At 32.1% G+C, this 13,082-nt stretch overlaps 1 protein-coding gene across 4 annotated transcripts; it reads right to left on the reverse strand.

Annotated features, from left to right (window-relative positions):
• Positions 1-630: 630 nt before the first annotated feature.
• Positions 631-12,281, reverse strand: LOC124357464. Of its 4 annotated transcripts, XR_006921948.1 has the most exons (4): positions 11,754-12,279; positions 3,634-3,861; positions 883-1,264; positions 631-766 (listed from the first exon to the last, which is right to left on the reverse strand). XR_006921948.1 is itself a non-coding variant. In XM_046809292.1 (3 exons), the coding sequence occupies exons 1-3, from the start codon at positions 11,919-11,921 to the stop codon at positions 654-656; spliced, it is 543 nt and encodes a 180-aa protein (XP_046665248.1). In that variant the 5' UTR covers positions 11,922-12,281; the 3' UTR covers positions 631-653. The 4 variants fall into 4 exon arrangements, 3 of the variants coding, with proteins under 3 accessions (XP_046665248.1, XP_046665246.1, XP_046665247.1); XM_046809292.1 differs by lacking the exon at positions 883-1,264 and having other exon boundaries at positions 631-800; positions 11,754-12,281; XM_046809290.1 differs by having other exon boundaries at positions 631-1,264.
• Positions 12,282-13,082: the final 801 nt, after the last annotated feature.

A 13,082-nucleotide genomic window follows, 5' to 3' on the forward strand; every position in this document is an offset into this window, starting at 1 on the left:
TATATATATATATATATATATATATATATATATATATATATATATATATAAATATATGTAGGCCAGCACTCAGATTGGTTTTTTTGGACAATTTAACCGGGGCTTGAGCCGGGCATCGCCACACGTCTATTTGAAGGGACCACGTCGACGGACGGGTGGCCGGACATGACAGGGGCATTTTTAGTTAAATTGCTTGTGACTTTTGATGTCCCTTCTATTTGATTACTTACTATGCATCTTGATTTATTACATGGATGTGCTCCCTTGAATTTAGTTTTCACATCAGAATCAGCAGGTAATTTAGGTTTTGATATAATGTCCTTTAAAAGAGGAGGTCTTTTAAAACAATACATGTAATACTTTTCAGAAACAAGTCTATCAATGGAGATTTTGTAAGCTACTCTAAAATGTTAATTTTGTAGAGACCATGATGATATTGTGTAATTAATTTAGGCTCATTATAACCTTTCCTTTAGACACAATTATTATTAGGGTTACTTTCATTGAGCTGTAATCTTCTATCTGTTACTGGCCTGGACAGATGGCTAAAAACAATTTGTCAACAGACTAACAAATTACTACATACTAAAATCTAACAGGCTTATAATAGGATAATGAAGAATAACAATATTAAAAAGTAATGTTTATTAAAATTAAATGGAAACGGTTTCAGAATGTTTCTGCATCATGTCCATATAAGCTCCTGCCAATAAGTCAGTCTCAGAGACACCGAGCTGAGACATTAGCTCTTGGGCAATCACCTGACCTTCCTCAACACTCTGAGTATCTCTCAAACCCACCTGTGCAAACATTAATAGCAACACGTATAAGTCAGTTCAGAGACACTGAGCTGAGACATTAGCTCTTGGGCAATCACTTGACCTTCCTCAACACTCTGAGTATCTCTCAAACCCACCTGTGCAAACATTAATAGCAAAACGTATAAGTCAGTTCAGAGACACCGAGCTGAGACATTAGCTCTTGGGCAATCACCTGACCTTCCTCAACACTCTGAGTATCTCTCAAACCCACCTGTGCAAACATTAATAGCAACACGTATAAGTCAGTTCAGAGACACTGAGCTGAGACATTAGCTCTTGGGCAATCACTTGACCTTCCTCAACACTCTGAGTATCTCTCAAACCCACCTGTGCAAACATTAATAGCAAAACGTATAAGTCAGTTCAGAGACACCGAGCTGAGACATTAGCTCTTGGGCAATCACCTGACCTTCCTCAACACTCTGAGTATCTCTCAAACCCACCTGTGCAAACATTAATAGCAACACGTATAAGTCAGTTCAGAGACACTGAGCTGAGACATTAGCTCTTGGGCAATCACTTGACCTTCCTCAACACTCTGAGTATCTCTCAAACCCACCTGTGCAAACATTAATAGCAACACGTATAAGTCAGTTCAGAGACACCGAGCTGAGACATTAGCTCTTGGGCAATCACCTGACCTTCCTCAACACTCTGAGTATCTCTCAACAGCACCTCTGCAAACATTAACAGTAAAACGTATAAGTAGAAAGAACTTATTCATCAGGCACATTAGGTTTTGGTGGGAATCTAATTGGATGGGTAATAAAAAGATTTACAATATTATGTGAAATCTACATCCAACATAATGTTTTCAACTTGATCCTCTTATTTTTGTGCATAATTTTGTACATAAGTAACCTTAGCTGAAACTAGTAAAAAATTTCTAAAATACCTTCTAGTCAAGCATTAATAAGTAGCTAGTTTTCTCAAAATCTCAAATTTTTGTAGATCAGGTCTTTTGATCTAACTTCTTCATAAGTGGAGATTTAAGAAAGGTACTAAAATAACACTTAAATAAAAAGATCAAATTGAAAACATTTGTTTGTTTTGTGATCATATTGTCATCCCATGAGATGTTTAAATTTAAATTTATAGTTGATCAAATATATTTTACAGATTTTTAGGCCTTGTAATAAAATAAAATATAAAGTAAATTAATTTACAGACTATGTAAAAAAACGTGTATATTTTAATTCCCATCTTGCTACCAACATTTAAAACATAACTTGCAAAACTGAATAATATTATACACACTAAGTACCATATTGATTTTGAAACAACAATAAACCTTCATCTAAAAATAAAATATAACTGCAATGAGTTCTCAATGGGATTTCATACTGAACCATACATTACTTATAGTCAATGGGACATCCCATTAAAAATCATGTACTTCAACATTTTAGAAATGCAGTTTTTAAAATGCTGGTACTTAAACACACAAAAGAATAAATGTATTGGTTTTTATTGTATATATAAAGGCATAATGAACTCAAATTGAGCCAATGATGAATATACTAGCTATATATATTTATTTGGTAAAGAAAAAAATGTATACAAATTAAATAAAGTTGTTCTTGGAAGTTTTTGATGGATGGGCTATCACTGTACTTAATTTAGTAAACTATTTTAATTTGACATTGACGCCCACGAGGGAAATGATACCTTTTTCACATGTCACATATTTTTAGCTTGGCACATTTAAACCTGACCATAAAACATAAAACTAATAATCACCTACAAGATAAAAATGCTATAAGAATGTCGTAATTTTCAATTTCTTTTTATCTCATTGGCTGATACAACTATTTAAGTCAGACAGTTGTTTTTATAGTTTGTCACGGTACAAAAATTGAACTTTCAAAAATATTGTTTATTCAGTATTTTAATGCTACCCTCCCATTTTGACCTCATTCAAAACTAGTGCAACTCGTAACCCATATCTCCATCTTGGGAAATTCCTCTAAATAAAAGCTTGTAAGTAAATTCTTATACAACAAACTGCATTTGCTGATGGGATTAAACTTGTTCTGGCAGGTATCAAGGCATTTATAAGTCATTACATGGTGCTTACAAATAAAACAACTTATGCAACCGATTTTGGAGAGCATGTAAGCTACCATATGAATAAATTGGTAACAGAACATAATAATTCGTAATCAATAAATTCCCTGATTATTTAAGTTACCAGACAATTAATAATTACCAGACTGTATACACACACAGTGCTCGATTTCTGCTAATAATTGTAGCAGGTCTATTTATTCTCCCTGGAGAGTATAGAATACCTCCCAGAAGAAAAGGTTATGCAAGCTGTTATGCATTTACGAGTTGCAGGGGAGTTTCCCACACAACCCAAAGTCTTCATTTTCCAGACTGATGTACAAGTATGCTGTTCCGGTGCGTTCAAATTGAGCACAATATAATCTGTATGTCCAAATTTTAATAAAGGATTGTTTTAAAAGGTATACTTGCTCCACTGGGACTTGAACCCAGATCTCTGACTTACCGGGTAAGCATGAAAACACTGTCCACAAAGCCCAAATTTTGGTTCATTGATTACTTTGCATCCATTGTATTCCATTGTAGCCATTTCTGTTTTAAATAACTAAACTAACATGTGATTATAATACCATATACCGGGTTCAAGAGATAGTGGAGGAAGTACTTTTTGTGAATCAATGTTTACTGAAATTAAATTTGGCTATTGTCATTTATACAAATTGAATTAATATTAAGGGTTGTTTGACAAGTATTTGGTCTTCCAAATGTTAAATCAGTAAACTGTCACTAAGATAATAATCCTTACCTCAAGTTCCATAAAATTGCCTAAACCTTCAACTTGATCTATATGTATACGAGTCTGTCCAACAAAAAACAAAAATCTCTGTTTCTTCACGACACCTTTCACACCCAAGGCATCTTCCAAAACGGCAGACAGGGCAGAAGGATCATTAACTTGGCACTTCTTATATTTACTTAATTTTGGTCCTTCCAAATCAGGGCGACTATAAGATATTAGAGTTCCACAGCCATTCTATTAAGAAAGTTCCAAAAAAGTGAATTAGTAAAATTGTATACACATACAAGGGGTGATCAATAAGTTCCAAGACTTTTTATACAGTATAAGAATGAAATGTTGCATAACGATGTGGTTGGCAGCAGTGTATTCTCTGACTCAAAGAGTAACAGAGCTGTTATTTCAAATCACTCGTAATATTATTGAAACAAAAATAAGTAAAGTTTGTTTGAGGTTAGTTTTATGGATTTTGGCTATTTCTTATTTAATGAACATTGATGTGAAAGAAGAGCAACGTGTTTATGTAAAGTTTTGTGTCAAACTGAACAAAAATCTTTTTTGATGTTACAAGATGCCTTTAGGTGCAGAATGTTTGCCGGCCATGTCATCAGTGAGTGGTACAATAGGTTTAAAAATGGCCAAACATCTGAGAAGATGATTTTCGTTCCAGACGCCCTTCAACATCAATCAACGATGACAATACTGCTAAAGTGAACATTCTCGTATAATCAGGCAGTTGGCTAACAATCCGTGAAATGGCAAAAGAATGTAACATCTTTTATCGTTTAAATCAAAAAATTTGTACTGAAAAACTTCAAATGCGTTGTGTTGCGGCAAAATTTGACCCCAAACAACACCGAATTCAGGTTCTGAAGAACTTCTTGAAGTGGCAAATAACGACAAGAGCTTCTTGAAATATGTCATTATGTGAGATGAGGCATGGGTTTTTGGTTATGACATGGAAACAAAAGCCCAATCATCACAATGGACATCAAAAAGCCTCCAAGACTCAAGTAAGCTTGTCAAGCCAAATTAAATGTGAAGGTCATGCTTACGGTTTTCGTTGCCTACCATGAATTCCTTCCACAAGGTCAGACAATCTTTGTTTATTTTGAAACCCTAAGACAATTGCGTAATGCTGTGAGAGGAAAGAGACCTGAACTGTGGTAAAGTGATAATTGCTGGGTTCTTCAAAATGCTCCTATTTACTCTGCATTAGTCACCCGTCAGTTTTCGTGCAAAAAACGCAATGACTGTCATCCCTCAGCCCTCCTACTCACCTGGCTGGCTCTAGCTGACATTTTTCTTTTCCTGAAACTTAAGAAACCCCTGAAAGGACGAATATTTCGAGCAGTTGATGAAATTAAAGAAAAAACAATGGAGCTGCTAAACACCATTACAACATAAGAGTTTTCTGAGGCCTTTGATCAATGGAAACACTGGTAGGAAAAGTGTGTAGCTTCTCAAGGGGAGTGCTTCAAAGGAGACAAATTTGAATAACTCGTATTTTGTACGAAAAAATGTATAAAATTCAGTCCTAAAACTTTTTCATCACCTCTTGTATATCTTGGATTTTAAATAAAAAAAACAAATTGTATAACATAGGAAAACTTACCTATTTCATTAAATCAAACAATATTTCTGTATTAGGTTGAACATAAACAGAACATTGTTGTAAAGAAACAGGGATAATGGAAAGATGTCAAGCATTAATACAATTCTGACATCAATACACTGTCACCCGCACTTGGTTTAACAGGCATTTTTTTTAGCACACACCAAACTACTTAAACTTTTCTATAGGTTGTATAAATTATTCTAATATTTGATTAGTCTCTCAGGCATTTGTGATCAGACCGTCTAGAATTGTATTCTGTCACGTGATAGGCATTTTCTCGAGGGATTTATTTATCATCAGTGTGGGGCAGCACTTTGCTAGAATATAATATAATCTAAGATAAGATTGGAACATTAACCGATCCCTTTTCTTGTAAAACAAGGTAAATTATACTTACACAGAATATAAAACATCATTAATAAAGATTACAGTGTGATCGTTTCATATTTAAGAATTTGCAAGATTTGGTGTGGGCCAACAAATAGAAATGATTTTTAGTTTTTTTCGTACTTGAGTATAAAAATGTTCATGATTTTTTCCAAAATTTTGTCTAATAAAATCATCAAAAAACCTAAATAACTAGATAATGAAAATGAGATTTAACATTGTCCTTATGGATTTCAAATCAAGATGGCTGCTAATACAGAATGTGTAATCAAATTCTTATTAGAATATTTTTTATCCAAAGTTATAGAATTTCCTTCTCTGAAAGCAGAAACTAATAAGCTTTAATCACTTCAAGAAAAATTACTGGCATTTAAAGAAGGATGTCAGTAAGTTAACTAGTAAATGGCTCTGTACTGCTGAAAAAAACAAATAAATAAATAATCAATTTAAATAAACTTTTGTTGTACAGACATACTTTGTGTATTGTATAGTCTGTGTTAACTTGTTCTCAAGCATTAACAAACAAACCATATTTTACAATTTAATTTCCAATGATTTTAGGTTATTCTGAGCAATTTATTGAGCTAACTTCAATATCCTTCAAAATGTGTATATTTTTAATCATTGTTTGAATGTTTATTTGGTAACAACTTTCTCATTCCCCTACTTGGTTCATGATGGGATATTGGTTAAAGACAGTCTTAAAAAGTACCTGTGTTGGCTCAAGAAATACAGATAATAAATAAAAGTACAGAAATACAGATCTGGTATAACAATCAGAGCAAACCAATATTGCCTGAAAAGAATTTTGAACCTGTTTTCTTATTATTTGGCTTTGTATGATTGGTCATCCTTGTTAAGCGAGTATAGCAATAAAAGTTCTGTTACACTATTAAATATGCTAAGATTTCTGATGTCATATTAAATAGTTTAAATCATTTCAAGGTTCATTTCAATCGAATCTGTCACAGAAAAAAGAAAGTTGACAATCCCAGTTCAACTTTTACTTTTCATGACTTTATGGATAAAAGTACTATTAATAATACAGTTAATTTTAAATGGACCATAGCAACACCAAATGGTGTTATAAATGCTGTCAAGAGAATGAGTAACTCTGATGTTACTATGTCCAACAATTTACTGAAAAGTATTAAGTGTGGCTGAACCTTTGGCAGTATCCATACTTTATCTGCTTCAGGATGGTATTTTCCCTGAGCAACTAAAAATCTCAAGAGTATGTCCAATTTCTAAAAGTGGTCCTAAGGACCAATCTCAAAGCTACAGATCAGTTTTTATAATTCCTGTTTTAGGTAAACTAGTTGAAATATTGGTTTACAAACATTTCTTTTTAAATCTTTTTTTGGAAAATTTAAATCTTATAATTCTTTACAGTATGGTTTTAGAAAGGATAAATCAACTTGTAATGCTTTGGATCAGCTTGTTAGACAGATACACTCATCTTTTGAGGACAAGGACTTTGCTCAGGCTACATTCTGTAACTGGAACAAGGCTTTTGATTGTGTCGATGGTACAATTCTCATCACTAAATTAAAATTTTATGGATTTTCTGGGTGAAATCTAAATTTTGTTGAATCATATCTCATTAATCGTAGACAATTGGTAAATGTCAATGGTAAGTGGTCGGAGGAAACTATTGAGAAGTGGGACGTTCCACAAGGCTCCGTTTTGGGTCCCCCATTTTTCTTAATCTATATAAATGATCTGCCTTTGTCTGTTAAATAGAAAACCATTTTATATGCAGAAGACACAACCCTCTTTAACATCAGTAAAAATGTTAATGATCTTGAACTGTTAGTAAATAATATATTACAAAATGCCTCAAATTGGTTTCATGCAAATGAGTTGTTGCTTAATAAGGACAAAACTAAATGAATGTTATTTAATCTTAGGCATAATTCGGATTCATTGGATGATGGTTTCTCAAACATTGTAAAGTTCTTGGGAATTAATATAGACAAAAATTTGACATGGGGAGCACACATTGATTACTTAAATAAAAGACTGTCTCAAGTTATTTATCTCGAGTAGCCTGAACAAAGTTAATACCAGAAAATTATATTAGAGCTGCATATTTTGCCTTTTTTCAATCTGTTTTTAGATATGGACTAGTAATGTACGGCAACTGCTCTAGGATTAATACTGCAGTAGAAGGTTGTTAGAGCTCTTAAAAAATGTGAGCCTAGAGAGCCACAAAAGGACTTTAAGGACTTCCGATTCCAAACTATTATAAATTTATCAATTTCATGTTTAAATTTTAGTAAATTTGGATTTTTATGTTTATAGATAGATCATTTTTACATAAAAATCCAAATTTACTTAAATTTAAACATGAAACTCATAGCCATAACATGCGTAATAAAAATCATGCTAAAATTGGACAATTTCGGTTAAGTAAAACCCTTAACAGCCATGTTGTACTATCTTAGCTCATATCCCTTTGACAGATTTACAAATAATTTCTACTCCTGGCTGTTGGAGAATCCATTTTATAGCTTAAATGATTTTTTCAAAATTTAAAATATGGATTTTTAATGATTATTATGTTTTTGTATTCTGTTACAATCACTGTTGTGCTGTATAAGCTTAATTATTGTTAGTTTTAAGATTTTGACGTGGCTGTAATAATTAGCTGTTTTTATGACTTTGACAATGATGTAAATTTTTGTGGCAAATAAAAATAATGAAATTAAATGAAAAACATTGTGTTGCTGGCCTTCTATCGAACTGCAACCAAATCAATGTTTACAATATGGGGGCAGTACAACAAGATTGTCATGTAAAAAGATGAGATTTACTTAGGATTAGTCAAGTAACAAGAATATTTATTGCCATTGACAAATTTAACATTTGAATTGACTGTGTCAGATTTTCTATCTCATAAAAGATACAATAAATTATATCTATTCCTAATAACTGTCTGATGCAGTTGCACTCTGCCATAAAATTCTTTAATGGCCAATTGGTAAATGCTTTCATATTTTAGTATAATGACCAGGCAGTCTGTAGAAAGTAAGAAACCGTGTTGGCAAGCCATTGTTGATCTTACCGAGCGATAAGAAGATTTAGAGTCCATGTGTTATCACTACCATATAGGTCAAGAATCGGTCTTGTACATGATATCAGTTTTTTATAATACTGTACATATATTATATATAGATGAAAGAATAAAATTATCCTTACATTATTTTACTAATCGATATGGATTGATAGTAATTGATACACATGATTCAAATACAGTAATCACAGTGTAACTAACAGACAATCGATATTATGTCCATCATGATTGGAGTGTCCATCACGAGATAGTGCCAATCACAAATATCCTGTCCATCATTGCTGGCTGAAAATGAAGATCATCCTTGAGACAGCATTTAAAAATCAGCATAGATTAGATGAGCACCTCATCATGCTGGAAAAGCTACAAAGTGGCTTAACGCTTGAACAAAGAACCTTGTTATCGCTTGTTAATGACAACAATAGCTTTCCGACACTTAATTTTATGTTTCTTAATGTCCGGTTGTCATACTAAAATATGAAGGATATTGAAGTTAGCTCAATAATTGCTCAGTATAACCTATGAATCATTTGAAATTAAATTGTAAAATATAATTTGTTTGTCAGTGCTTGAGAACAGTCATGTTCTTAACCAGTATTTCCAAAGTTTAGAGCAAGAGGGTGAACTTTGGTCAGTATCACACTTGTTAGGTCTTAAAAACTATCCATGTCAGTTAGAATTAGAACAGGAAACATAGCTACTATTTAACATTTAAATTATATGAGATGATTAAATTGTAATAAAAAATAAAACCCAGTTTTAAAAGTAACAGAACAAAGGGTTTTAATTATCTCAACACAAACCATAGAAAATTAATACAGTTGAAAAATCAGAATAATAAAATAAGTTTTGACAAAACACATGTGATGCAAACATATGATAGTTTAAATTAATTAAATTATTCATCACAAAGGGAAGTTTCATTTTCAGTAAAAGATCCATTCATGCTCTTTTTAAATGCAGTTAGAAAAATATTTCCAAAGATGAAACATGTACATATTTACTAACTAAATTTGTTCTTTCTTTTGTTGATTTTACTATAGTTTTATTTCATATCTCTTGTCAAATTGTAAATATAATGTTGTATAAAGACTACTCTTCATTTATATAAACTATTTTAATATCAATATGATACAATTGTTTACTTTTGTAATTACCAAAACAAACAAAACAGTAGTTTGTTTGTTTGTTGTGTTGTTGTTTTGTACTTAAAATCAATTGTTTTTTCGCCCTCAATGGAACTGCAGCCAACAATATTTGTCAATCATGATCTTACATTAGAAAAGGGTTATTTACAAGTTCCATTTTGCATGACTTGCTGACTTTTTTAGACAAAAGTATGGTACTCAAAAAGCGATAAGAATAGCAATATTAAAGAAAAAAGTGAGGAAATACGTGGTAAAAATATTTCCCCATAAAGGAATCTGAGGGCTTTTTTTCCCTTGGGGCGGCCTACTGCCATGCACTTAAGCCTCAAGGACTTTTTGCGCACCCCGGAAACACACCATGAGGCCCACCAGTCTACAACTTCAGCAGTTCAACAAACCGCCGAAAACAACCTATCAAGTCCTCCTGGGAAAATTCTCCACCCCTGTCCAAACTACCAAAGATGGCATACCGCTCTCTTGCTATTGCAGGGCAATCAAAGAGCAGGTGCTCAGCAGTCTCCTCCTGCTCATTACACCTTCCACAGAGCGGATCCTCCTGAAGGATGCCGACTCTGTACCACTCTATCTAAAAGCCAAATGCCCTACTGAAGTATTTACCAAGTAAATCTACTCGAGAGCTAACCATCCTACAGAGAGCTTTTAAAATATCCTACTCAAGAGCCATCCACCTTACCTGAGACCTATTACAATACCCAAGACGGATTTTCTCCCTTTAGGAGGAAATATATTTTTTGGGCCTTTCCCTTAATGATAGCCTATCTAATTAATAATGCTATCCTAGTAGGCTATATTATAGTAAGCAGCCACCAACTCAATCGGATGATTATCTATTTTAAATATCGATACTATTGAATATACAACATTTGACCTATAGATATTCATAATTAATCATTGCCAGCTTTCTTTATTTAGACTAGTGATGTCATTACCAGCTGTTGCTAGTGAGGTCATTACCAGCTGTTGTTATTTCGTTTATGTAAGAGAAGGTTAGTGATAACAACAAGAACATTTGCGATAAACATGCAAATATTGGCTGAAAATAGTTTTATAAAATCTTTAAAAACTGGTCTCAGAAGTGAGAGCAATGATCATTTTGTAGAATATATGTATTAACAATAAATTATGATTATTGGTGGTGTGATCCATTCCAGCATTTGTTAAATGCTATTGAACATGTCTATCGTGTGAAGTAATAGTGCTATGCGGCTAAAGAGTACTTTAAATACAATTTAGTTAGTGTATTCAATTTAAAAAAACAAATTCATTTCTTTTACATACAAAAATACAGCTTCTCTATATTACCATTTTTTAAGTCTAAAACTTAATTTAATTCGTCATCATCGTTCACAATGTATTAAAAATAAAATGGAAATAAATTTAAAATATGTGTTTTGTTATTAAAATAATGATGGCAAGAACAGTGATGTATGTGTCTTCATTCCTTGACAAGCAGTCACGTTTGTCCTTAAAAATAAATAAGGTAAGGTAATGTTATTGTTTTTATTATTACTGTAATTACATATTATGCTTACATTTGTAAATTATATTTATACCTTAATTTCTAAGATTGAAAACTAGCCAAACCATATTGGTTTTTGAAATAGATATCTATTACATTATTTAGTTCAATATTTTGATTTCATTCCTTTGATGGTCATGAATAACAATGATTCCATATCATTCGATAATCATTATCCGATTGTGATGGTGGCCGCTTATTATACTGCACCCTCCTAGTAACTTATGAAACACTTTCCTTTAAAGTTAAATCAAATGTAAAGTGAGGGGCCACACCTTCAAATGTAAAAGGCCAACTGACAAGAAAACACATTAACATACACAAAACAAATTATAATTAGTCATAGCCTATTATCAATACCTCATCTCTGAGTTTTAAACGGTTCTCTCTGTAGAAAGAGTGGTAAAATATATCTTTTTGGTTCAGTTTGATGGGTTCTTTCCCACTCATTTCTTCAGCTTTGAGTATAATACTCTCAAAATCCCTAACTTTTGCTTTGATTTCAACATTTCGAGAAGGCAAATCCATTTCGCGCGCACTTTCAACCTACTACAATATTATAAGCTAAATAAGAATGATTATAAACAAATTCGAGATCTAACCTTCTAAACATACACTGTTTTAAAATCAAACCACTAAATCAACAAGTATTATCACGTCGTCAAAACATTAGTTCTTACTCCCTAAAACATAAAGGTGACCAAAGAATGTTTATTTATTCTTACTGTTTCACCAAAAAAACTAGAAAACTACATAATAAATTAACCTAAACGGAGTGCCAAAATACCGAAATTTTGAACGTGTAAACAACTCAATGACAGTTAATATGTTATAGTTCCACTATTGACTATTGCAATTGTTAGGTATGTTTATTGTTTACTACGTCCCTACAGAAAGATCCATAGAGGACATCAATTTGTTTTAAGTTCTGACATTTTGCAAGTAAAATAAACCTTGTATATTCTATATAAGGGTTATGCGAAAGACATTTTGTAGTGTAAAACCAGTTCTGGGTTTTATTTCTGGTGGTTCGCTATCATTTTCGCTCATATTTTTTGTAATATTCGCAGTGTCGACTTACTTTTATTGTGTTTCTCTCGCTTTCAGTTTATTTATTTACGGCAATACACAATTTTACAAATCAGTTACATTTACAGTAAAGTTGGTACTTTATTTTCAAGACAAACAACATCAAAATATATCGTAAATCTTAACAAGATGTTACACACAGGAATACGACAGTTAAAAATAAAGTGGAATTGTAAAGGCAAACAAAATTATTCTTACAGTATGGATAATTTTTAACATACAATTAATTAAAAGAGAAACAATAATAAAAATCACAGACTAAGCAACTCCAAAAGTTAGCAATAACTAAAGCAACAAGTAATAATAATTAATCAACAATAATAAATCAGTCTAAAATCATTACAAGATTAATAATAACCCTTGTAGCATGAGACGATATAATTCGAACCAATATAGATCAAAGTGGATAACGATAAAACTCGATAACGATAAAAGCATGGCAATATAAATTAGTGCAGCTTATCAATAAAATTTAGCAAATTCTACAAAATAACTCAACAACAACAAGCTTATCAATAACAATATAGTATAGATTTAATAATAAACTTATGGGAAATAAACCAGATAGTAGGCTACACTAAACAACAGAAAACGTAATTT

This window comes from Homalodisca vitripennis, chromosome 3, assembly GCF_021130785.1.
Source record: "Homalodisca vitripennis isolate AUS2020 chromosome 3, UT_GWSS_2.1, whole genome shotgun sequence".
Taxonomy (NCBI): domain Eukaryota; kingdom Metazoa; phylum Arthropoda; class Insecta; order Hemiptera; family Cicadellidae; genus Homalodisca; species Homalodisca vitripennis.